Source organism: Salvelinus fontinalis, chromosome 13 (genome assembly GCF_029448725.1).
Source record: "Salvelinus fontinalis isolate EN_2023a chromosome 13, ASM2944872v1, whole genome shotgun sequence".
Classification (NCBI taxonomy): domain Eukaryota; kingdom Metazoa; phylum Chordata; class Actinopteri; order Salmoniformes; family Salmonidae; genus Salvelinus; species Salvelinus fontinalis.
In genome coordinates this window covers 50,980,022-51,005,856 of record NC_074677.1, presented here as the reverse complement: position 1 = coordinate 51,005,856, position 25,835 = coordinate 50,980,022, and the positions used below count along the sequence as shown (strand labels likewise).

At 43.4% G+C, this 25,835-nt stretch overlaps 3 protein-coding genes and 1 pseudogene across 3 annotated transcripts; 2 read left to right on the top strand and 2 right to left on the bottom strand.

Annotated features, from left to right (window-relative positions):
* Window positions 1-25: 25 nt before the first annotated feature.
* Window positions 26-7,432, top strand: LOC129868919 (vacuolar protein sorting-associated protein 51 homolog). Its single transcript, XM_055943259.1, has 11 exons — window positions 26-384; window positions 606-735; window positions 865-1,011; window positions 1,145-1,364; window positions 1,828-2,749; window positions 2,885-3,100; window positions 3,246-3,329; window positions 4,986-5,120; window positions 5,269-5,390; window positions 5,554-5,641; window positions 6,641-7,432. The coding sequence occupies exons 1-11, from the start codon at window positions 187-189 to the stop codon at window positions 6,899-6,901; spliced, it is 2,523 nt and encodes an 840-aa protein (XP_055799234.1). The 5' UTR covers window positions 26-186; the 3' UTR covers window positions 6,902-7,432.
* Window positions 7,433-7,728: 296 nt separating this feature from the next.
* Window positions 7,729-13,576, top strand: LOC129868921 (delta(14)-sterol reductase TM7SF2-like). The gene is made up of 11 exons (XM_055943261.1): window positions 7,729-7,829; window positions 8,219-8,286; window positions 8,428-8,624; window positions 8,726-8,780; window positions 9,118-9,312; window positions 9,425-9,528; window positions 9,633-9,752; window positions 9,950-10,118; window positions 10,233-10,313; window positions 10,850-10,972; window positions 12,672-13,576. Exons 2-11 carry the CDS (start codon window positions 8,229-8,231, stop codon window positions 12,830-12,832), a joined length of 1,263 nt encoding a protein of 420 aa, XP_055799236.1. The 5' UTR covers window positions 7,729-7,829; window positions 8,219-8,228; the 3' UTR covers window positions 12,833-13,576.
* On the bottom strand, window positions 13,461-15,091 carry LOC129867866 (uncharacterized; annotated as a pseudogene).
* A 1,628-nt stretch (window positions 15,092-16,719) lies between these two features.
* Window positions 16,720-18,706, bottom strand: LOC129868922 (39S ribosomal protein L49, mitochondrial-like). The gene is made up of 4 exons (XM_055943262.1): window positions 18,305-18,706; window positions 17,915-18,065; window positions 17,410-17,534; window positions 16,720-17,216 (listed from the first exon to the last, which is right to left on the bottom strand). The coding sequence occupies exons 1-4, from the start codon at window positions 18,413-18,415 to the stop codon at window positions 17,070-17,072; spliced, it is 534 nt and encodes a 177-aa protein (XP_055799237.1). The 5' UTR covers window positions 18,416-18,706; the 3' UTR covers window positions 16,720-17,069.
* Window positions 18,707-25,835: the final 7,129 nt, after the last annotated feature.

Sequence of the window (25,835 nt, the reverse complement as noted above, 5' to 3'; positions counted from 1 at the left end):
GAGTCATTGCTGCCACCTACTGGCTCGTTTCTCCATCACGGGCTTCTCATCGGGACATGTACGGTAACTTCTCTGTTTGCTTTAGTGGCGAATAGCTGGTTGTCTGTTTAGCCGGCTGTCGGTTACATTTAGCTGTTATTTGTTCTGTCCTGCAATTCATAACAATTTCGCTGGTATTTAGTCTAAATGGACGGGGATATTTGTGCTACCGCTACGGCCACCACACCACCTGACTCCGACCCAACGCGGAAGCGCCGAGTGCACGGTATGTTGAAGCTCTATTATGGGTTGAACGAGGAAGGAAAGACCGTGGATCAAGCAGAGTCGATGAATCCTTGCGATATAAACGGCACGCATTTCGATCCTGAGGTTTATCTCAATAAGGTAAAATCCCATTTCTGTGTCTGGATGCGACACATATAGTTCGCTATTCTTTGACCATAAGACAACAAATGAAATCCAGAGGCAAACGATTGTCTGTACAAGAGCCAATGCCAACTGCTTATCTGGCATTGGTGTCAGTCACCCAGGTAGTACAGTCGCTCAGTGATGTCTGTTAGTTGTCTTGTCTTCAAAACTGACCTTTATGTCATTGGTGGCTGCAGCTTAGGAGAGAATGTTCCCTTGGAGAGCTGATGGACCAGGAGAGCTGCATGGTGAAGCAGATCCGCTCCTTGGACAGTGACATGCAGACATTGGTGTATGAGAACTACAACAAGTTCATCTCTGCCACAGGTAAGCAAATCGGGGACAGTGTAGGCAGTGCATTGGATATCATGTTGTTACATTGGATCATGTTTGCGTCACTCACTGTTCAGTATACATACCATGTAATGAATGAATGCCCTCATCTCCTCCCACTAGACACAATCAGAAAAATGAAGAATGATTTTAAGAAGATGGAGGACGAAATGGACTGTCTCTCTACTAACATGGCTGCTATCACAGAGTTCAGTGCACACATCAGTGGGACTCTTCAGGACCAGCATGCACAGATAACCAAACTGTCAGGTTTGTAATGAAACCTGTGGTGAGACGCCTCCATCGCCTGAAATAAACTAAATAACAAATCGTATTTGTTGGTCAAATACCTATCATTGTCAGATTACTTGTTCAAACTTTTCCTCTCCCTCCCCCCACCCAGGAGTCCACACTCTCCTTCGAAAGCTGCAGTTCCTGTTTGAGCTGCCTGCCAGGCTGAATAAGTGTCTGGAGCTGCAGGCTTATTCCCAGGCGGTGAGCTCCCATCGTCGTGCCCGCTGCGTGCTGCAGCAGTACAGCCACATGCCCTCCTTCAGGGGCATCCAGGATGACTGTAATGCCATCATGGACAAGCTGGCACAGGAGCTTAGGCAGAAGTTCCGGTAGGAGAAGTAGTCACTTGTGGAAAGATTCTGCGTGCAAACCGAGAGAATCTGTCGGGACTGAATGGGATGCTAGGATAACGAGCAGCAGTAGATCCGGTGTTTGGTTTTTCCTCACTGGCGATTTGAACAAGTCATGATTTCACAGGTGTTCGCATCATTTGAATTTCAGAAGGGAAGGGGACATTCGGCCCCTAAATTGCAAAGAGAAAGGGTGGAGATCCTCGTTCCGCTTCCGCTCCTTCTAGCATTTTTTGATCTCTTCTCTTAACATGTATGGACCCAGAACTTAATGGAGAAGCTGACCAATTACCTGAGACTTTAGTTCTGTGTTAACTGAGATTAGTATGGCTGCAAAACAAGGTTCTTTGAATTTTCATTTCTAGTTCATATTCTATAGTAATAATACATTATGCCTCTGCATGGATGCCTTACCTCTGCTAGGTGTTGACTGTGTTTGCAGAGATGGAGGTTCGAGTGCGAAGGACCTTTCAGAGTGTGTGGAGCTTCTGCTGCAGCTGGATGAGCCAGCAGAGGAACTGTGTGACAAGTTCCTGATCCACGCCCAGTCACGACTGGAAGCAAACCTCCGAGGACTGGAGGCGGAGCTAAGACCACCATTGTCCTCTGGACCCACATCAGTGATAGATCCCTCCATTGGCCCTGCCCGCAGACTGTCAGCTGCACCCACAGCTGGATCTCCCGCTGACCCCACCTTTCCAGGCAATCCCTTCCTCTCTCCCAGCTCAAGGACTGATATTCTGGAATTCATAGACAGAGGTTGCAATGAATTCGTCAGCAGCCTTTGCTTGGCCATTGCCTCGTACCAAGAGTTGTTTGTCAACCGTCCGCAAGAGGGTAATCTGGCCTCCAAAAACATCCCCCATATGGCTATTGGCAAGCTGCATGCTTTCGTGGATGCCCTGGCCACCTGCTACTTCTCGCTGGTGGAGAGGAGGATACAGGAGGAGAAATGTGTTGGAGACAACTCTCTTCTGGTCCGGGCTCTGGACCGTTTCCACCGCAGGCTCCAGGCCGTAGCCAAACTGCTGCCTGGGTCTGCTGTGCCCAGCCAGGGGACTGAGATCGTGGTGCGAGCAGCCAGGGAGAGGATCAAGCAGTACCTGGCAGCCCTGCAGAGCTTCTACCTGGACAGCCTGAGAGACGTGAGGCAGGCCCTAGCAGCTCCTCGGCTGGGTGGAAGCTCAGCTGGAGGTGGCTCTCATCTGGCGGGACCAGCCACTGGGAAAGATGCTCCCGCCAGCCTGCCAGAGCTCCTCTCCTCTCTGTCTGCCTCCATTCTTAATCAGATCAAGTCAGTGCTGGCATCAGTGCACCTCTTCACCGCAAAGGACATCACCTTCTCCAATAAGCCTTACTTCAAGGTGAAATTAATACTGATGCTTTTGGGGGTTAGTTGTATCCCTCAGTTTGTGAGTTGCTCTGATAGTATGCCTTATTTTCTGAATTTGGTATGCTATTTATTTCATTGACAACTCTTTTTCACCTCTCTATTTCAGGGGGAGTTTTGCAGCCAGGGTGTGCGTGAGAGCCTTGTGGTTAACTTCATTAAGTTTGTGTGCCAGTCCTCACGTCAGTTCTGTGAGAGTGCGGGAGACAGGGGCGGCTCTACACCCCCTGCCCTCCTACTGCTGCTGTCACGCCTCTGCCTGAACTATGAAACCTCCACCATCACCTATATCCTCACCCTCACAGACGAGCAGTTCCTCGTGCAGGTAAATATGCCAATGAGACTCTGAACACTTCTTCAATGCTGTTGATGGGAATGTAAGAATATCTGTCCAAATAATAGGTCCTCTTTAGTCATGAGAAATGTGTATCACATGCTGTTATATCCTCTTGTTTCTCTCGTTTTCACAGCATCGCTCTCCTGTAACTGCAGTCGCAGCTTTATGTGGAGAGGCCAGAGAGGCAGCACAGAAGCTACTGAACCATTATGTTAAGGTAAAGTGCCTTCAGAAAGTATTCACACCCCTTGACTTTTTCCACGTTTTGTTACATACAATACCGTATAATGTCAAAGTGGAATAATGTTTGACATTTTTACTAATTCATTAAAAATGAAAAGCTGAAATGTGTAGCTCAGTAGAGCATGGCACTTGCAACGCCATGGTTGTGGGTTCGATTCCCACAGGGGACCAGTATGAAAATGTATGCACTCACTACTGTAGGTCGCTCTGGATAAAAGCGTCTGCTAAATGACTAACATGTAAAAATGTTAAGTCAGTAAGTATTCAACCCCTTTATTATGGTAAGCCTAAATAAGTTCAGGAGTAAACATTTTCTTAACAAGTCACATAATAAGCTGCATGGACTCATTCTGTGTGCAATAATAGTGTTTAACATGATTTTTTAATGACTAACTTATCTCTGTGCTCCGCACTTACAAGGTCCCTCAGTCGAGCAGTGAATTTCAAACACAGATTCAACCACAAAGATCAGGGAGGTTTTCCAATGCCTCGCAAAGAAGGGCACCTATTGTTAAAAATAAAAAGCAGACATTGAATATCCCTTTGAGCATGGTGAAGTTATTAATTACACTTTGGATGGTGTATCAATACACCCAGTCACTACAAGCGTGCTTCCTAGCTCAGTTGCCAGAGAGGAAGGAAACCGCACAGGGATTTCAACATGAGGCCAATGGTGACTTTAAAACAGTTAGAGTTTACTGGCTGTGGTAGGAGAACATTGTAGTTACTCAACAATACTAACCTAATTGACATAGTGAAAAGAAGGAGTTCTGTACAGAATAAAACTATTCCAAAACATGCATCCTGTTTTCAACAACATAAAGCAATTAACTTTTTGTCCTGAATACAAAGTTATGTTTTGGGCAAATACATCACATTACTTAGTACCACTCTCCATATTTTCAAGCATGGTGGTGTTGGGTGCATCATGTTATGGGTATGCTTGCAATTGTTCAGAACTGGGGAGGTTTTCAGGATAAAAAAAATAAATGTAATGGAGCTAAGCACATGCAAAATCCTAGACTAAAACCTGGTTCAGTCTGCTTTCCACCAGACACTGGGAGATGAATTCATCTTTCAGCAGGACAATAACCTAAAACACAAGGACAAATCTACACTGGAGTTGCTTACCAAGAAGACAATGAATGTTCCTGAATGGCTGAGTTACAGTTATGATTTAAATCTGCTTAAATCTATGGCAAAACCTGAAAATGGTTGTGTAGCAATGATCAACAACCAATTTGAGGTTGAAGAATTTTGAAAATAATTTGTAAATATTGTACAATCCAGGTGTCAAAGCTCTTAGAGACTTACCCAGAAAGACTCTCAGCTGTAATCGCTGCCAAAGGTGATTCGAACATGTATTGACTCAGGTTGTGAATACTTCTGAAAATACGTTTTGACCTCATTATGGGGTATTGTGTGTAGATGGGTGAGAAAAAAACATATATTTAATCAATTTTGAATTCAGGCAGTAACACAACAAAATGTGGATTAAGTCAAGGGGTAGGAATACTTTCGTAAGTACACATTTTCCCACTTTACCAACAAATTACTATTGCTGCGACTGGCCATTTCAGGCCTATTTCTTCTATTTCAATGCTGACCCCTTCTCTCTTGTTGTGGATAGGTTCAGGGCCTGATCATATCCCAGATGCTGAGAAAGAGTGTGGAGACACGAGACTGGGTCAACACTATCGAGCCACGGAACGTCCGTGCTGTGATGAAAAGAGTGGTGGAGGACACCACCTCTATTGATGTGCAGGTAATGTCCATTATCTATATAAAACCCTTTGGCATGTAGGAAAACTGTAATCACTGTATAAATGTGAGTGGACAAAAGCATCATCAGTGCTAGGAATCTAAACAGCTTTACTCCCTCCCCTGATCTCTCTCCTTGTGGTTCCCTACAGGTGGGTCTTCTCTATGAGGAGGGGGTGAGGAAAGCCCACAGCAGTGACTCCAGCAAAAGGACCTTCTCTGTCTACAGCGGCTCTAGGCAGCAAACCCGCTACGCCCCCAGCTACACACCCAGGTACCAGAACTACAGTCGCCTACCACACAACCCTTTCATAACAACATAATACATTAACACTGCATCACAATGTGTGGATGTTTAGCAGAGGCAGGATCAGTCTAATGTTAGTATGATGGCTATCTTTCCTAATGGCTTATGAACGTTTTTTGTCTCCCTGCAGTGCTGCTATGGATACCAATCTCCTGAGTAATATACAAAAGCTATTTTCTGAGCGGATCGACATCTTCAGTCCTGTGGAGTTTAACAAGGTGGGTAGGGAGGGATCACAGAGCTCTGGTAGCTTAGGGCTTAGAGTAGGGTTCTTCAACCGTTAGCTCGCTGCCCACCTATGAGTAGCTTGCAAAGCAATTCTAAAAGTACAGGCAATTTTTTTTCAGATGATCCATCGCAAACTGTCATAAACATAAAGCTCCCGGCTACTATCCAATCAAAGCAACATTGACATTATCCCATCCCTGTTTAGCGCCTCTTGGCTTTAAAATCCAAATGGAACACAATATCTGCCAATTAATTTGCAGCAATATTGCATTTCTGTCTGTTTGGTGCGCGCATTTGTCTATGCTCACTCCGTAAGTAGCCAGTTAGCGATGTTAGTAATGATAACATTTGAGAAGGTCGTTGACTGCAAAGTAGGCTTACCTGACAGATATCATAATTATTTGTATCAATTGGGTGGCCATTGTTTTTTCAAACTCAGCTATGACATGTTGCAGCAGTAGGCCTAACAGAAACATTGCTAGACTGAGCAATGAAATGCACAATTAAAGGGGAATTACACTCAAATCAAACATTGTTATTTTAATTTTTTCAGACATTAAAATTGGTCTTCGGATGTGATTTGAGAATTGACATGGACTCAGAACATCCATTTTCATTGTTTCTCTATAAATAATTGTAATATGGAGAGTTTATAAAAAATAAATAAAAAAGGGAAGAAAATCCAAAACCAGGGAAAATAAAACAGAACTGAATTCTCGAAAATACAATAGAAAATGTTATGGGGCCCCTTAGAGGTGTTTATTAACCATTATTTTACCAGAAAACAGAAAACACATCTCTTTTACAAGGACCTGGTGAAGAGTTGCAGGGTAGAGGAGAAGAGAAGAATGTGCCTATTTGAAAGCTATAAAAAAAAAAATGAGATTTTTTTTTTTAAAGTAGCTTTCATGCTAGAAATGTTGGAGACCCCTTGCATAGAGAATGTCTCTTACACCCCCCAATTTGACAGTCTTAATCTCCTCTCTCAGGTCTCTGTGTTGACAGGAATCATAAAGATCAGTCTGAAGACGTTCCTGGAGTGTGTCCGCTTGCGTACCTTTGGTCGTTACGGCCTGCAGCAGATCCAGGTTGACTGCAACTACCTGCAGATGTATCTGTGGCGCTTCGTCTCCGATGAAAACCTGGTCCACTTCCTACTTGACGAGATTGTGGGCAGCACTGCCCACCGCTGCCTGGACCCCGCTCCCATGGAGCAGAGCGTGATTGAGGTCATTTGTGAGAGAGGTTAAAGGCCAGAGGTCACATTGGTTGAGGAACTGGTGAATTGTGATGGTGAAATTGAAGAGTGTGTAACAGGTTAAAACCAACAAAATACCTTGAAGTTAACTGAACATTGAAGATTGGACGAAGAGGGCTTTTACTTGATACTCTCGATTCCCATGATGTAAATGTGGGACAGGAGGGGGATTGAGGTTACCGTACTATGAATGTTATTATGAATGATGTTTGGGTGGGATGCATCTATATTAATTTGATTAGTAATTACAAACATTATCATATGGTAATATGAATTTAATTTAAAAAATCGAACTCATAAACGGATATAAAGCAGAGTTGTGCCTCCTGCCTTCAAGGACATGTGATCTCAATTTGCACACTTAATTCTGCAATTTAAATTCAAGGACATGTGATCTCAATTATTTGTATTTCTCTTGTTTTCCCTTTGCACACTTATTCTTGCAATTTAAATTAGAATAATTGTTACAATTAATAATCTCTGTAAAGTATGTTTTATAAAGTGTCAGTATTCTAAGTAATAACTTTGTGTTTCAATTAATTTTGAATCGTGATTGATTAATCATCATACTTTGAATCAATTATGGAAAAAATGTTTGCGTAGGTGTTGCGTGAGTACTTTTTCACGTCATAAGCAAGAGTCCCGTCTCTAGCAACCAATAAGAGCGCTGTAGAGTAAAAAGGTGTACATTAAATTTGACCATTATTTTTCTCGGCCCTATGATATATGTGGTCACCGCCCCAGCGTAAATTTGATTGGTTTAACGCTCCCCTCTCCATGCTCTTCTGATGACCATGGCTTAATCCCATTGGTTTAGAGATGGGTCATGTCAGGGGGGTAGCTTTGGGGCAGTTCTACGCACGCGTTCTTATCGTCGCACTGTACTTGTTGTTTGGCGTGAGTATACATGAGGAATAAAGGTGAGTGATGCTATAAATTATGCGGTGTTGGAAAAAAACATTTTAATATTGTTGGTTTACGTCCAACGCAAAAATGTTCTCTTTTGCTGTGATCTATTAATGCGCGTGGAATTGTTTTTCTGTGATGTAACCTGTCTATGTTGTAGTATCTGTCTACATTGTGTAATTCAACCGAATCATATCCTCGTTACGCTAGAGAATAACTATATTGGCAGAGTTATGTTTTTATTTCTCAACATCAACAATAAAGTACAACATTATAGTAGTCACTATAGTCTATACTAGTCTAGTTCATTCAGAGAATATGAGATAAAGTTCTTTATTGCTGCCTATACACATTTGTCTTGAACGTGCACTCTACCAGTGTCCTCCTTATAACATTTTCACAGGAGACAGATAATGAAGTTCAACAAACAAAAATCCCCACAAGCAGAAAAGGAATTTGGGGGGACTTTGGGTGAGTCGAAGTTTGTTTGCTTTATTAAAAAGAAAACACATTTTGCATTTTCAGTTTAAATAGGCATATTGCAATCCCATCTCCCATTATCTTCTCTACCAACTTCACTTCCTTGGTCTCTCTTCCTCTTCTCCCTTGAAGGTGCCACCTGTATCCCTGTCTTCTTGCCCCTGACGGTACTTTACCTGCTCTGTGTATGTCGCTCCCCCGTGGCCAGCGTGCTCCAGTGGCCCCCTGTCCTGCCCCCCACAGCCCAGCTATGGGACCCCCTGGCCCCTGTTCTCATACTGGGCTGGTTGGCCCTCCAGAGCTTCTTTTACCTGCTGCCTATGGGGAAGGTGAGACGAGCTGTTCATTATGAATACCTTTGAGTTCTGGAGTCCTTGTCACGTTGTCATGTGAGGTTCGGCTGATACACATATCTCTGTCTTACCTGCAGGTGTCTGAGGGGATGGTGCTAAAAGATGGCTCGAGACTCAAGTACCCCATAAACGGTATTGTAGGGTTGGCGGGTGCAGAAATAAAGCTTTGAAGTAGTGTGTTCCAATGTGTACAGTTTCAATTTTAGGCAGGTTTGATTTGAGCTGGGTGTGAGGAATTAACTGGTTATGTTTTCCTTTCATTTACTGCAGGTGTCATTGACCTTGAGCTATGCAGGCCATTAGTCCACAATGATTTATCTTGGTGCAAGCTACTCAGTCCAAACTCAATCTTTTTTTTTTAATGATTCCTTCTCCCAACTAATTATCTATTGTATCTATCCCTCCCACCTGCTCCCTCGCCCTTTCTAGCTCTGTTTCTATTTTTCTCTATTTCGCTCTCCCTCTACAGGTTTTCATGCCCTTTGCATCACAGCTGTGCTGTTGACATTGTCACTATGGCTGGGGATGCCTCTGGGGTATCTCTTTGAGCTGTTGTTGCCCCTGGCAGTGTGTGCTATTGGGGTGTCATTCATCCTCTCCCTCTACCTCTACATATGCTCCTTCTGGGCCCCTCACCATGCCCTCGCCCAGGGGGGAAACACAGGTAAGGGTGGTGCAGGATTAGAGAAGTAACATAAAATATCAAGTAAACAACATACATCAAAATGTATTAGAGGTTTTCCTGTATAGGCTCACGCCTGCTATATGTCACACAGGAAACCCCCTGTATGATTTCTTTATGGGACGAGAGCTGAACCCACGGATTGGAAGCTTTGATCTGAAATATTTTTGTGAGCTGAGACCAGGTCTGATTGGCTGGGTGAGTGGAAATGGAGCAAGGGTGACTAGATTATATGAAGTAAAATATAATTGTGTTGATATATATATAAAAAACTCTGATCGAACATACTCTCTTCCAATTAGGTGGTGATTAACTTCGGGATGCTAATGAAAGAGGTGGAGCTACGGGACTCTGCCTCTCTGGCCATGATACTGGTTAACAGCTTCCAGCTGCTCTACGTGGCGGATGCTCTGTGGAATGAGGTGAGAGGACAGTCCACAGGAATAGCTAGGAAATAACAGTGGTATAGCAGCGGTAACAGAGTGATGCCAATTGAATGTGTTGTGATGTTACACTGCGGATGTATATTGAGCCCTAAAATTCATTTCATTTCTGCAGTGCTGTATGTTTCATTTGACAGTGGAATATATTTTGACTGATGCTTTCTCTGATGTTGCAGGAGGCTGTGCTGACCACCATGGACATAGTGCATGATGGCTTTGGGTTTATGTTGGTCTTTGGGGACCTGGCCTGGGTTCCCTTTACGTACAGCCTGCAAGCTGCCTTCCTGGTCGTGCACCCACAGTCCCTCAGTCTTCTAGGAGCCACAGCTATAGTCACATTGAATGGTAAATCATGTTTCAAGATGTGGGGTGGGGAAGTGTGCATTCTTCACTTAAAGATTTGTTATATTTGTTTGTCCCCTTATTAATGGAATGTATTTTATCTCTTCTTGTCATTAGGTGCTGGGTATTATATCTTCAGAAAATCAAACTCCCAGAAGAACCAATTCAGACGGGACCCTACGCATCCCAGTGTTGCAAGTCAGTATTCAACTTCTTGATTCGATTTCCTGTCATGGCAACTTACACACGTTTTTAGTTTTGAATTAATACACTTTTCTTAAATCAGTTTAACAGTTTTGAGAGGATAGATAGAATTGGGCCATCTCTCTGATGACATCTTTATTACTGGCTGTTTCAAATTTTGTTTTCCATAATGGAACAAAGTGCATAATGAATACAGTGGAAGGTAGGAGGCACCACAGAGTAGAATCTGGCCCCAACAGAAAGAGCAGTCGGAGTGTGAATAATTTGCAGTCTGATCTCTCTCAAATGGGGCGGCACACCACTACCGCCTAGTGGTTAGAGTGTTGGACTAGTAACCGAAAGGTTGGAAGATAGAAATCCCCGAGCTGACAAGGTGAAAAGCTGTCGTTGAACAAGGAAGTTAAACCCACTGTTCCTAGGTAGTCATTGAAAATTCAAATTTGTTCTTAACTGACTTGCCCAGTTAAATAAAGGTAACGCCACGTCCAAAACTAAATAAAAATATATATAATCTTCCCCCGTGCCTGTAGACCTGGAGACTATTGCCACAGCAACTGGGAAGCGCCTTTTGGTGTCTGGCTGGTGGGGCCTCGTACGCCATCCTAACTACCTAGGAGACCTTCTCATGGCCCTGGCATGGTCTCTGCCGTGTGGTAAGTACAGATCAAATAGACCCTCTCTGCATCCAGCCGGCACGTGTCCATAACCAGTGGCTGTACCTGAACAGTGCAACTGACTATACAGTGCCTTCGAAAAGTATTCAGACCCCTTGACTTTTTCCACATTTTGTTACATTGCAGCCTTATTCTAAAATGGATAAAAATATATTATCATTGATCTACATACAATACCCCATAATGACAAAGCAAAAACAGTGTCTTGACATTTTGGTAAATTTTTTACAACTAACAAAACTGATATCTTATTTACATAGGAATTCAGACACTTTACTCAATACTTTGTTGAAGCACCTTTGGCAGCGATTACAGCCTTGAGTCTTCTTGGGTATGACGCTACATGCTTGGCACACCTATATTTAGGGAGTTTCTCCCATTCTTCTCTGCAGATCCTCTCAAGCTCTGTCAGGTTGGATGGGGAGCGTCACTGCACAGCTATTTTCAGGTCTCTCCAGACATGTTCGATCTGGTTCAGGTCCGGCCTCTGGCTGGGTCACTCAAGGACATTCAAAGACTTGTCCCAAAGCCACTCCGGCATTGTCTTGGCTGTGTGCTTAGGGTCGTTGTCCTGTTGGAAGGTGAATCTTCGCCCCCCAGTCTGAGCGCTCTGGAGCAGGTTTTCATCAAGGCTCTCTCTGTACTTTTCTCCATTCAGCTTTGCCTCAATCCTGACTAGTCTTCCAGTCCCTGCCGCTGATAAACATCCCCACAGCATGATACTGCCACCACCATGCTTCACTGTAGGGATGGTGCCAGTTTTCCTCCAGACGTGAAGCTTGTCATTCAGGCCAAAGAGTTCAATCTTGGTTTCATCAGGCCAGAGAATCTTGTTTCTCATGTTTTGAGAGTCTTTATGTGCCTTTTGGCAAACTCCACACGAGGTGTCGTGTGCCTTTGACTGAGGAATGGCTTCCGTCTGGCCACTCATAAATCATAAAGGCATGATTGATAGAGTGCTGCAGAGATGGTTGTCTTTCTGGAAGGTTCTTCAATCTCCACATAGAAACTCTAGAGCTCTGTCAGAGTGACCATTGGGTTCTTGGTTACCTCCTTGACCAATGCACTTCTCCCCCCATTCCTAATTTTTGCCGTGTGGCCAGCTCTAGGAGGTCTTGGTGGTTCCAAACTTTTTCCATTGAAATGATGGAGGCCACTGTGTTCTTGGAGACCTTCAATGCTGCAGAAATGTTTAGGTACCCTTTCCCAGATCTGTGCCTCGACACAATCCTATCTCTGAGCTCTACGGACAAGTCCTTTGACCTCATGGCTTGGTTTTTGCTCTGACATGCACTGTCAACTGTGGGACCTTATAAAGACAGGTGTGTGCCTTTCCAAATCATGTCAAATCAATAGAATTTACCACATGTGGACTCCAAGTTGAAACATCAAGGATGATCAATTGAAACAGGATGCACGTGAGCTCAATTTTTGAGTCTCGTAGCAAAGGGTCTGAATACTTATGTAAATAAGGTATCTGTTTTATATTTTTAATACATTTGCAAAAATGTCTAAACCTGTTTTTGCTTTGTTATTATGGGGCATTGTGTGTAGATTGCTGAGGATTAAAAAAAAATCAATTTTAGAATAAGGCTGTAACGTACCAAAATGTCAAGGGGTCTGAATACTTTCTGAAGGCACTGTATTCTGATCTCATGTACTGTATGTCTTGTTCCAGGATTCAACCATCTTCTACCTTACTTTTATGTTGTGTACTTCACTGTCCTGTTGATTCACCGAGAGGCCCGTGATGAGAGGCACTGCAGGGCCAAGTATGGCCTGGCATGGGACAGCTACTGCAGGCGCGTGCCCTACAGGATCTTCCCCTATATCTACTGAGCTAAGCTCGACCGAAGCAGTCAGGGCAGAGCCGTGGCCCGGGAGCATGCAAGGGATGTACACTGCATATGATAGCCAGCTGTGTTGTATAAAGTGCACTTTCTGAACATCAACAGACTAGACTGAACAAATACTACTGAAATACTGTCTTTTCACTGTCATAATGAATATGTACTTTATACGTGATGACTGTGGAGAAAATGGCACTTCTGACTCTATATAAACTGTCCAGACAAGCTGACAGTTTGGCCCAGCAGCTTTACCAGTTGTTCACAGTAGTGATGTCTTTCTAGTGAGTCTCAAGCATGATCAATCTTGAGCATTAGCTTTCATACTGATCTTTCCATTCTTCCTCAAGATTGGACACTATGGGCTGGTTTCCCAGACACAAATTAAGCCTAGTCCTGGACTAAAAAGCATGCTCAATGGGTAATCTCCATTTAAAGTGCATTTTAGCCCAGGAGTAGGCTTAATCTCTGTCCAGGAAACCAGCCCTACACTTTATTTCAAATGAGTCACATGTCAGTAACTGTGGTGTATTAGCACTGATCTGAAAGATATCCAAATGATCAGGAAAATGTATGCATGTATTGAAATGGTCATGTTGGATGATATTTGGATAGTGACAGAATGTTAGCCTGTTTCTTTAATATTTCAAAACTGAAATTGAAGCCTTAACTTTATTGCATAACTTTGTTGTGAATTTTTACAACAAAAGAAACCCAATAAACAATAGAAATTGCAGTCAGAATAAATGTTAACAAAATTGTATACAAACAAATAATACCAGTCTGGCCCTGAATTTGAATTGAAAATAAGATGGGTAAATATGAGTCTCTTTATTAACTGTTATAGAATACTAAAACATTCTCAATCAACACATCCTTCACTTTTCTTCCGTTCTTCCAGCGTTCTTCAACTCTTCTCCAAAGCACTCATCTCATCCTCCCTCTTCCTGTGCTCTCTCCATAACTCAGCAGCCAGTCTTCTCACCTCCTGGGTATTGTCAGACCCCCAAGCTTAAAAGAACTCACATTTATTCCCAGCCAGGAAATACTTATTTCTCTTATCCCCTTCGGGCAGAGTTGGCCTGGGATAGCACAGTACGGAGTTGTCTCAAAGCTGCCAAGCAATATCCAACATCATTCTGCTTACTTCTCCCAGTCAGAATATGAGCCACAGATTCCACAGCTCTGGCTGGGGTCCTCTCGGTCAAAATAACCCCCTGGACAAAATGGCTGCCTCGCCTCCCTGAAGGGCCCCCCGAAGGGAGCTGAACACCCTGCCTGAGCTCAGAGCCTCAGACACAGTCAGAACCATCTGGCAGAACTCCTGTGTTAGGTCTGACTCGATGTCACCATTGATCAGGCATAGGGCGAAGGTGTTGCCAAACAGAGCATTGACCAAGCCATTGCAACAAGAGGGGTTGGATGGATGGGAAGACCAGGAGCTCAGTGGGATTTTGTCATTGACTGGAGGCACATTAGAGGTTGATTTTGTCCCCTTGACCTTCCTCACCTCCTTTCTGTGTTTACCCTTTCTCTTTCCCTGCTCTTTCACTGATTGACCCACACTCTCAAGTCCTTCCCCAGAATCCTTGACTTCGATATCCGCGATGACCACAATTTGACTTTTAGACTCTTTCTTCACAACTGGATGAACATGCCCCTTCTGTCCTTTATCATCTGTCTTCACTGCTTCTCTTGTACTGCTCCCTTCCTGTCCTGCGGTATCATCTCCTCCTCCAGTAGCTCCATCTGGGCTTTTCCCCCTCCTTGCGCTGCTCCCACTAGGGTTTCCACAGGGGGACCAGAGCACCTACAGCCCCACCCTTCACCAGATTCCTAAACTTCTCCTCCTGGCTGCTCAACAGGTCCCACAGTGCCTCTTCAGAGAAAGCATTGATATTCAGCCCGGAGAGCCTGTCAGAAAGTCCAGCTCCTCACTGTCTTCAAACCCCTTCTCCATGTACTCCAATATTTGCAGCGACCACCTGCACTGCTTCTTCATCCTCGTCTCCTATTTGAGTTTGGTTAAAATGTTTTTAATCTCCTCCACACCCACTTCTCTAGATGACTGAATTTCTGCTAACCTAGAGAGGAGCTCTATAACCTGTGCGCTTTCCTTTGTCTCCTCACTACCTCCCATTTTCTCCTCAACAGCCTTTAAAACACTCTCCATCCCTCCCTCTGTCCCATGTTTCAGCCTAAGCAGAATATCCTGCATCTTCTTCCTCCCCCCACTCTCTGTATCTCCCATGTGTTCAGCTTCTGTAAAACAAATTCCTTATAGAATTCCTCTGAGCACACGGAATGATTTGTAGTGCGTTAGTATTCCAGTCCACAGTTAGGTTCATTGTATCGTGGACAGGTAGAGCAAGAGGGTTTGGATAAGCACAGCCTGCACACTTTGCTTTGTGGCATCTGTATGATCAGCATCTCCATTCTCTTTCCCTGCAGCTGGTGTCAGAAAATCACTGTTATTGGTGATTACTCTGGCAGGAAGTTCGATTCCATCTCTAGTGATAGTATCAGACTCCATGTCAGTCCATTCGGTGCTGATCCCTTGGTCCAATGTCAGTCAGTAATTTCCTCACAGATGGGGGGATTCTCTAAGTATTGGATTCATTATTTTGGGTGGGCAAATGGGTTTCTAATTCTGATTGCATGCGGGTGTAATAATGTTGAGTGAGATGATGAACGTCCAATTTGCCTGGAAGGAAAGATTTTTGCATCCGAGTTCACTCACAGCATTCAATGTGAGAGAGAACTTGGTTCACTGGGGCCGTACCATAAGTATCAGTACATCGTCAGACCCATGCAAATTCCGATATGGTACAGTAATTCTAATTAGCTTGGTGTTTTATCAACCTCAAACTGTCAAAGAATTAAAAGTGTGAGACTTAATTTTGGATTAACTCCTACCCTAAATGGTTTCTGAGTTTGTCGCATATCCGTCGTAAAACGATCGCAAAAGCACGGACATGGAAGATGCATTATGAAATGGGGTGCGTTTCAGTCACAGGCTGTTTCCATTAACTTGTCCAGTGACTTTTTTTGTCGACATTTAGAAAGTTCGCGTAGAAAATAGATACGGTAATTGCCTGCTAGGGTGCGTTTCCATTCAACTATCTTGGGTTGATAAACTGCTGGATGTAATGACGTTACACCTATCTAAAAGTGTTTTTTTCTCGCAAAAACCTAGTTTCGAATGACAAGTGTTTCCATCACCCATTTAGGAAAATGTCCCATTACTAAGTTGGGGCCAGCGTGTATGCCCTCACACCTATATTTCAGGTAGCCCACCTAAACCAGCATGGATAGAATGTGATAATTGACTAATATTTGCCATATTTTAATAGTTTTCATGTGTCAACGATCGCCACGAGTCCACTCTATGGTAAAACGTGCACTCCTGTAGATCTTAAGTAATTGCATGGTAACTTTTCAGCCAACCAGAAAAGGCCAAGCAATTCAGGCATTCTTGAAGGTCAGGATATTTTTTTTGAAAGCATTAGGCATTTTTAATTAAATGTTGAGTTTATAGTGATGACATCACGTGCTCCACGTACCTTCAAATGTAGTCGTCAATAATTACTTTTCGGAAAACACATTTCATCATGTCACAATAAGTTATCGATAAAAATATTATCGATCTTCAGAAAACTATTTGCAGTTTCCATGAGCATTGCAAGGATTTTTTGTTTTTGACATTGCTTTTGTCGAATAAACCTGTGCCAATGGAAACCTGTCTACATAAACATCACAGTATCGTTCAAGATACTTCCCTCAAGTATACTTCCTATACATAAAAAAACACCATGAAAAATGTGTAATACACCAAATCGTAAATTAATTTGTCAGTATTGACTACACCACTAAAACAGGTAATGGTGATATTATTTTATAGCAATACAACTCATGAATCAAACTTACAACTGATATTGTTCCTGTGGATATCAAATAAAAATAGAGTAAGTGGGTAAAGCAGCCCCCCCCTCCACCCATAGGAAAGGGCTATTTAATAATTCAACTTTCAAGTATGCTTATCAGCTGAGCGTAAGGTATTCCATACAAATATAATTGGCATGGACCACATCTACAAACAACTGTCTCTTAGTTATCTATTCTATTTCAATACAGGATGCATTTCAAATTGTTGGGTTTCATGTAGAAAAGTATGCACTCTTTCTCTGACAACTCTTCTGCAACAGTTTACCCCCTCGCCAGCGGTCCAGTTAGAATCCCTTCTCCACCAGCCACTCCTTCAGCTCTGTATCAAAGTGACCTTTGACCCGAAGTGTCATGGTCACCTCATTGACCTGTGTTGGCAGGTCTTTGCCAGTAAGCTGTTGCAGGTACTCCTTAACATCCTTCTCAAGAGCCTGACAGGAGAAAGTAGCACCATTAATTAGGAGGAAACAATTGCATATTGACAGGAAAACATAACATTCAACCCAGGGTTTGCTAGATAAATAAAGCTCTTATACTTCGTCAGTCATCCATACTGATTTGCAATTCCGCCAATGTTACAAAAATGTCTTGACAGAAGAACCATAGAAATTCTGTCTCGCTCACCCAGATATCCCCTTCAACCTTGCGTACTAGGGTTGTCTTGCGGCTGCCATGGGTGAGGTCTGTGTAGACAGGAACATTGTGCATTCGGGAGCGACGGATCATGTATGGCAAAGCAGGAGGCACCTCTATAAAATGTTGGGTTAAAGGGGATGAGGAAAAGATGGAAAAACATTTGAGGTTAACCGTAAATAGCACCTGATAAGTCATGATCAAAGATTAACCTAGTTCCATTACATTACACATAAGAGTCATTGGACAAAGGCGTCTTCTGTATGAGGGGGGTTTTATTAATAAGAGCCCCGACGCTCGGTCTGAACATTAACATGAATCACTAGCGGTATGGTTTTGGAAGCATAAGAACCGTGTCTTTCATATCACCGAAAAATAAACTGTCGGCTGCAACTGGCCATATTTGCACGTTTACAGCGCTTGTTTACGGAAAACAGACGGAAGACAGTTGAATACCTATGCTAATTAGCTATCAATCTCCTATGTCAAGCTTTACCTGATGGAGGAGTCCAGCCAGATGGGGAAGGACCGTCATGTTTAGGGGGAATGGGCACTCGTGAAGGTGGGATCAGTCGTTCCACAAATTTGTATTCTTCTGTAGATTGTAATATCCCAGTATTTGCTTTTCCAACTGAGCTACACAATGTCTGTTTTTGAAGGGGAAGAGACAGGGAGAAATGTATTCCTGCATACCCATGATAACTCTTTAATGAAAAAAAAACAATCCATCCCAATTCCACACATTACGTATTGCTTGACATTGACACGAGCTAGCTAGCATCCTTGGTTTCATGCTAGCTAACGTTTGTTACTTCGATTTGACCAACATTTCGGCCATGTAAATATATTTTTTTATGAATATATTGATATCAAATAGCCAACTCACTCGTAATCGTATCGTAGTCTTTGGAATCCTTGTCGTGTGGTCGTAAAGATTTAAACTTGCCCTAAATCCTCTGCATAACATCGCGGATCTGTGTATGAAGGGGAGCGACATGTTTCTTTAGACCACCACACGTGGGCGGGATCAGAGAATACAACGTCATATGTATGCGCAGTTAAATACGTCCTTTTCATTCATAAACTGTGTTGGAATATTTTTATCTATTTACATTTTTACCCCCTATTCTCCCCAATTTCGTGGTATCCAATTGTTAGTAGTTACTATCTTGTCTCATCGCTACAACTCCCGTACGGGCTCGGGAGAGACGAAGGTCGAAAGCCATGCGTCCTCCGAAACACAACCCAACCAAGCCGCACTGCTTCTAAACACAGCGCGCATCCAACCCGGAAGCCAGCCGCACCAATGTGTCGGAGGAAACACCGTGCACCTGGCGACCTGGTTAGCGCGCACTGCGCCCCGGCCCGCCACAGGAGTCGCTAGTGCGCGATGAGACAAGGATATCCCTACCGGCCAAACCCTCCCTAACCCGGACGACGCTAGGCCAATTGTGCGTCGCCCCACGGACCTCCCGGTGAGCTTGGGCGCGAACCCAGAGTCTCTGGTGGCACAGCTAGCACTGCGTTCGAATAAGCATACTAACAGTACTATTTGTGACGTAAATTGAGTATATAGTATGCTTATTGGTCATAGTATGGATATAGTTAGCATGCCACAAGTTATCGGAGTCCAACGAGAGCAGATATGAATTCCTTGCTTTAACTAATTATGACAAATGTTAAGAAAATGTTGAACAATGTAATAAAGTAAATTACGTTACACGTTATGTTGGCTGACAATTTGTAAGCTACGCTATCCTTAGGAACCGCATAGCATATCATTACAGCAGTATGTACCGGGTATGTTAGCTACCTACAGTAACGTTAGTTGGCTACTAGTACATCGAACTTGCCAGTGTATTTACTTTACGCTATCTAACTAACTACCCAACATTTATTGACTTAATTATTCACGTCATTCATAGGAACAACTGATGAATTTACAAACGCTCAACACCGGTTGGATGTGGTAGGCTGTCATTGTAAATAACAATTTGTTCTTAACTGACTTGCCTAGTTAAATAAAAATACATGTAAAAAAAAATGGGACCTGCATCAGTAAAAGTTGGCAAAAAAAATCCAGCAACACAGTTACAGTCACCAATGCTCTGGATAAACTGCCTAACCAGCTCTGCTAGGGCGATTAAAATGATCAGAGTGAAGTATTATTTTATTTGTGTTTGTAAGTAGCTAGCCAGTTAGCTTGGGTGCTTGACTGCCATTGTGAGGTCAGAATGCTTGTAACAACCCTACTCCTCTGCCAGAGCGTCCAGTGTGCGCTCTGAACACTCGAGAGCGAAACGCTTTGAATTTTGAACTAGCACACTCTGGCACTCCAGGTTGAATTTACAAGTAGGTTGCATAGCAACAGCATCAACTTCCGGTAGACAGGCAAAGCGCTAGTATGCTCAACTGAAAGGATACCGTTCGTTTACAGTATACAAAAATTAACTTGTAGTATGTACTCTTTAATAGTGTACAGTATGTTAGTATGGGTTTTTGAACACAGCTTTAGTCAAGACCATAGAGATAGAGGACTCGTCTTTGTATCTGTGCCACTATAGCGTCTGTGACAGCAATTGAGGCTATCTTCATTTTAAAGTTGTTAATTTTCCTCTTCACGATTGGCTCATCCCTCCTTATGACCCAGTTGGACATGACTCCGTCCTTGTCACCAGGAAGGATCAGCCAATGAAGTTGGAAGTCCCACCCAGTTGACTACAATATAATCTGTCTGTGTTAAAATGGTGGATGCCCTCAATGGTGCTTGCTGCCCGTGCTAATATGGCCTTTTGGTCCAGATGACAGGTGGCACGCTTGCTTACCTGCGACTTTTTGGTGAGATATAAAACACATTTAAACTCTGTGTTGTAACATACACTACATGACCAAAAGTATGTGGACACCTGCTTGTCAAACATCTCATTCCAAAATCATGGACTTTAACATGGAGTTGGTCCCTCCTTTGCTGCTGTAGTAGCCTCCACTCTTCTTGTATCCTGTGCACGTGACAAATACACTTTGATTTGACTAGCCAGAGTCTCTTGATATTTCCTGTCGACTTAAATGTCAACAAGGACAACTTCTTAATAGACGATATTTAAAATATCATGAAACTTGAGTCCCTTTGTTATTAGTACACTGTACAAAGTATGTGGACACCCCTTCAAATTAGTGGATTGAGCTATTTCAGTCACACTGGCAGTAGAATGGCCTTACTGAAGAGCTCAGTGACTTTCAACGTGGCACCGTCATAGGCTGCCACCTTTCCAACAAGTCAGTTCATCAAATTTCTGCCCTGCCAGAGCTGCCACGGTCAACTGTAAGTGCTGTTATTGTGAAGTGGAAACGTCTAGGAGCAACAACGGCTTACCTGGGACCACCGAAGCGCATAGCGCATAAAAATCGCCTGTCATCGTTTGCAACCCTCACTACAGAGTTCCAAACTGCCTCTGGAAGCAAGGTCAGCACAATAACTATTAGTCAGGAGCTTCATGAAATTGGTCTCCATGGCAGAGTAGCCGCACACAAGCCTAAGATCACCATGTGCAATGCCAAGTGTCGGCTGGAGTGGTGTAAAGCTCGCCACCATTGGACTCTGGAGTAGAGGAAACGCGTTCTCTGGAGTGATGAATCACTCTTCACCTTCTGGCAGTCTGACGGACTAATCTGGGTTTGGAGGATGCCAGGAGAACACTACCTGCACCAATGCATAGTGCCAACTGTACAGTTTGGAGGAGGAATAATGGTCTGGGGCTGTTTTTCATGGTTCAACCTAAGCCCCTTAATTCCAGTAAAAGGAAATCTTATGCTACAGCATACAATGACATTCTAGAAGATTCTGTGCTTCCAACTTTGTGGCGACAGTTTGGGGAAGGCCCTTTCCTGTTTCAGCATGACAATGCCCCCCACGAACAAAGCGAGGTCCATACAGAAATGGTTTGTTGAGATCGGTGTGGAAGAACTTGACTGGCCTGCACAGAGGCCTGACCTCAACCCCATCGAACACCTTTGTGATAAATTGGAATGCCGACTGCGAGCCAGGCCTAATCACCCAACATCAGTGCCCAACCTCACTAATGCTCTTGTGGCTGAATGGAAGCAAGTCCCCGCAGCAATGTTCCAACATCTAATTGGAAGTCATCCCAGAAGAGTGGAAGCTGTTAAAGCAGCATGAATGAGATGTTAGACGAGCATGTGTCCACATACTTTTGCTTATGTAGTGTAACTTATTACTTCAATATGATGGTTATTATATCAATATTTGCACATAAAGACATTTCCACCGCCATTTCTAGAATAATACATTTTCCAGACATAAAAAGATCCCATCGTGTCGAACGAACAAATGGTCTGTCGGCATTTATAAAATTGTACCAGCATTTCATGTTTCCATCAGCCCGGTCGCAACTTTTTTCATGCATCACATAAGTCATCTGCGTAAAGTTTTTGGATAGTAAACCGGTTATTGAAAGCTATTCAGCTCTTTATTTTCTTCCCTTCTCCCCAAGGCTCATATTGAGGAATTGGAAGGACTGTCCTGTGATAACCAGGTGGTGTACCCCTGCAGGACAATGCTATGATCAGCCAGTCTGCACTGGAGTTCAGCACACTTGAGGTTACCCCCGGATTGTTGGGATGGAAGTAATCAATAATTAAATCTAGTCCTTAATTGAAACAATAACCAAATGGTCACACCACCTCTGTTTTGGTTCAAAGGTGGGAGATGTGCCTGGAGAAATGTAACCACTCTCAAATTCATTGACAGCTATGGACGCAAGGACTGATTATCTACAGTATGATATAAAAATGATAGTTTTAACCATGTTTTGAGGCTATACAGTGTTTGTTTACAAACTTTGGAATAATAAAAGTTTACATTTTGGGTACTGATGGGGTAGGAGTTAAACTATGCTCATGAAGCACTGCAACCTGATCTCAGAGCATTTCGTATTATTCTGTATGTAAATCCAAGACACTCCATTTAGTATGTTATGTGTTAATTTGTGGATGTTCATCACCCATTTTGTATGATATATATATATTTTTTATTTAATCTTTATTTAACTAGGCAAGTCAGTTAAGAACAAATTATTATTTACAATGACGGCCTACCGGGGAGCACTGTGTTAACTTCCTTGTTCAGGGGCAGAACGACAGATTTTTACCTTGTCAGCTCGAGGATTTGATCCAGCTACGTTTTGGTTACTGGCCCAATACTCTAACCACTTGGCTACCGACGTACGAATTATAAATCTTATTATATGTTACGAATTTGCAAAACGTATTATATGATACAAATTCTAGCTAGATGGCTAACGTTAGCTAGGCTAGGGGTTAGTGTTAAGTTTAGTAGTTAGGTTAAAGGGTTCGGCAACCCATCCACCTCGACAAACCACCCTACTTTCGTTTTTGCCTTTAGTAACCATCGATCTTATGTAACCATACTAAATGTAATACACTGCTCAAAAAAATAAAGGGAACACTTAAACAACACAATGTAACTCCAAGTCAATCACACTTCTGTGAAATCAAACTGTCCACTTAGGAAGCAACACTGATTGACAATAAATTTCACATGCTGTTGTGCAAATGGAATAGACAAAAGGTGGAAATTATAGGCAATTAGCAAGACACCCCCAATAAAGCCGTGATTCTGCAGGTGGTGACCACAGACCACTTCTCAGTTCCTATGCTTCCTGGCTGATGTTTTGGTCACTTTTGAATGCTGGCAATGCTTTCACTCTAGTGGTAGCATGAGACGGAGTCTACAACCCACACAAGTGGCTCAGGTAGTGCAGCTCATCCAGGATGGCACATCAATGCGAGCTGTGGCAAGAAGGTTTGCTGTGTCTGTCAGCGTAGTGTCCAGAGCATGGAGGCGCTACCAGGAGACAGGCCAGTACATCAGAAGACGTGGAGGAGGCCGTAGGAGGGCAACAACCCAGCAGCAGGACCGCTACCTCCGCCTTTGTGCAAGGAGGAGCACTGCCAGAGCCCTGCAAAATGACCTCCAGCAGGCCACAAATGTGCATGTGTCAGCATATGGTCTCACAAGGGCTCTGAGGATCTCATCTCGGTACCTAATGGCAGTCAGACTACCTCTGGCGAGCACATGGAGGGCTGTGCGGCCCCACAAAGAAATGCCACCCCACACCACGACTGACCCACCGCCAAACCGGTCATGCTGGAGGATGTTGCAGGCAGCAGAACGTTCTCCATGGCGTCTCCAGACTCTGTCACGTCTGTCACATGTGCTCAGTGTGAACCTGCTTTCATCTGTGAAGAGCACAGGGCGCCAGTGGCGAATTTGCCAATCTTGTTGTTCTCTGGCAAATGCCAAACGTCCTGCACGGTGTTGGGCTGTAAGCACAACCCCCACCTGTGGACGTCGGGCCCTCATACCACCCTCATGGAGTCTGTTTCTGACCGTTTGAGCAGACACATGCACATTTGTGGCCTGCCGGAGGTCATTTTGCAGGGCTCTAGCAGTGCTCCTCCTTGCACAAAGGCGGAGGTAGCGGTCCTGCTGCTGGGTTGTTGCCCTCCTACGGCCTCCTCCACGTCTCCTGATGTACTGGCCTGTCTCCTGGTAGCGCCTCCATGCTCTGGACACTACGCTGACAGACACAGCAAACCTTCTTGCCACAGCTCGCATTGATGTGCCATCCTGGATGAGCTGTACTACCTGAGCCACTTGTGTGGGTTGTAGACTCCGTCTCATGCTACCACTAGAGTGAAAGCACCGCCAGCATTCAAAAGTGACCAAAACATCAGCCAGGAAGCATAGGAACCGAGAAGTGGTCTGTGGTCACCACCTGCAGAATCACTCCTTTATTGGGGGATGTCTTGCTAATTGCCTATAATTTCCACCTTTTGTCTATTCCATTTGCACAACAATTCCCCAGTGTTTGCTTCCTAAGTGGACAGTTTGATTTCACAGAAGTGTGATTGACTTGGAGTTACATTGTGTTGTTTAAGTGTTCCCTTTATTTTTTTGAGCAGTGTATATCATACTAATTTGAATGTCCCAGATTTATATTTACTATGTTACATCTAGTCTGAGACCAGGCTGGGCGTTTTATAAGTTATATTTTTCCAGAATCAATGGGTATATATCATTCATTTAAAAGTTACCAAAAAAATGATGTAGCAACTAAGAATCTAGCTTTAAACATTCTAGAACATTACCGTAAATATGTGAAATTATTCAGGTCTGAGCCATTTATTTGTGTACCATTATTTCAAGAGATTATTTGGAGGGGCTTACTTTGATTCATCTTTTCCATTTCCTTTTCCTATCCCAGTCCAGGCTCCTTGGCCAGAGCATGGAATGTCAGGTGACATACTCCCAAGGTGGGCTTTTGTGTTTAATGTAAATTAAATTAACTACTAAAATGAATGTGGCATATTCAACATGATTTGCACTTCTGGTAAGTTTGGTTTGAAGACGCCACACTTCTGACCCTTTGTTTGTAACCATTCTCACAGGTGGACAAGCAGGAGAAGAATTAAGACTGGTAGGCTAAAACAAAGATCCAATATAACGGGCGCTTTGTGAATGTGGTACCAAAATTAAGCAAGGAGGGACCAAACGCCAACTCATCAAACTATTTCCCCCAAAGCCTGTCTGCTGTGTCTCACCAGTCGAACATTGACATGACCATTCACACTGTGTGAGCAATGGACTTGGACTAAGTTCTGACATTTGGAATTACATTTGGAATTGGGCTGATATTCACTGTGATTAAATACAATAAAACAGTGAGGACAGAAAGTGGTACTCTGCACCGATTTGATGGTTCTATTACATTGGGAAAATAGAGCAGTTGTATGACAGGATGTTCTTCTGATCGTGGTTAAGAACCAGTGAGGAAATGGACTCTGGCATGAACACAAGGTAGTTCAAATGCACATTCTCAATTTATTTCATGTATTGGACAACGTTTACAAGTCACACTGACAGATGATATGAGAACAGTCTTTGGCCTTATCTCATCCAGTATGCCCTGATCACTCTTATCTGCCAAAGTGATCTTGGATATGACCATGGTTCCATATCCAACAGGGAGGATGGATTATACTTCAGCAGATTCAAAAAACATATCTGACAGTAGGGCATCATCACGTCTTCCTGTGTGATTTCGCCACTGGATCAGATATGACAACAATTCCCCAAGCAGCCAAACCTGAAACAAAAATATTGAGTTATGACTGCACCTCCAACACAAAGGCCATGTTCTTACTCTTAATACTCTCTGTCATGTCTCAAGCTCTGAAATATAGTCATGTAGGATAGCCATGCTTCACCTGTGCAGTTGTGGTGGATCAGGTATTACTACTACAAAACAGGAAAGATGAATATGTTTAGAAATACTGACAGTATTTTGCAGCAGGTACTCACTTGCTGCAAACGC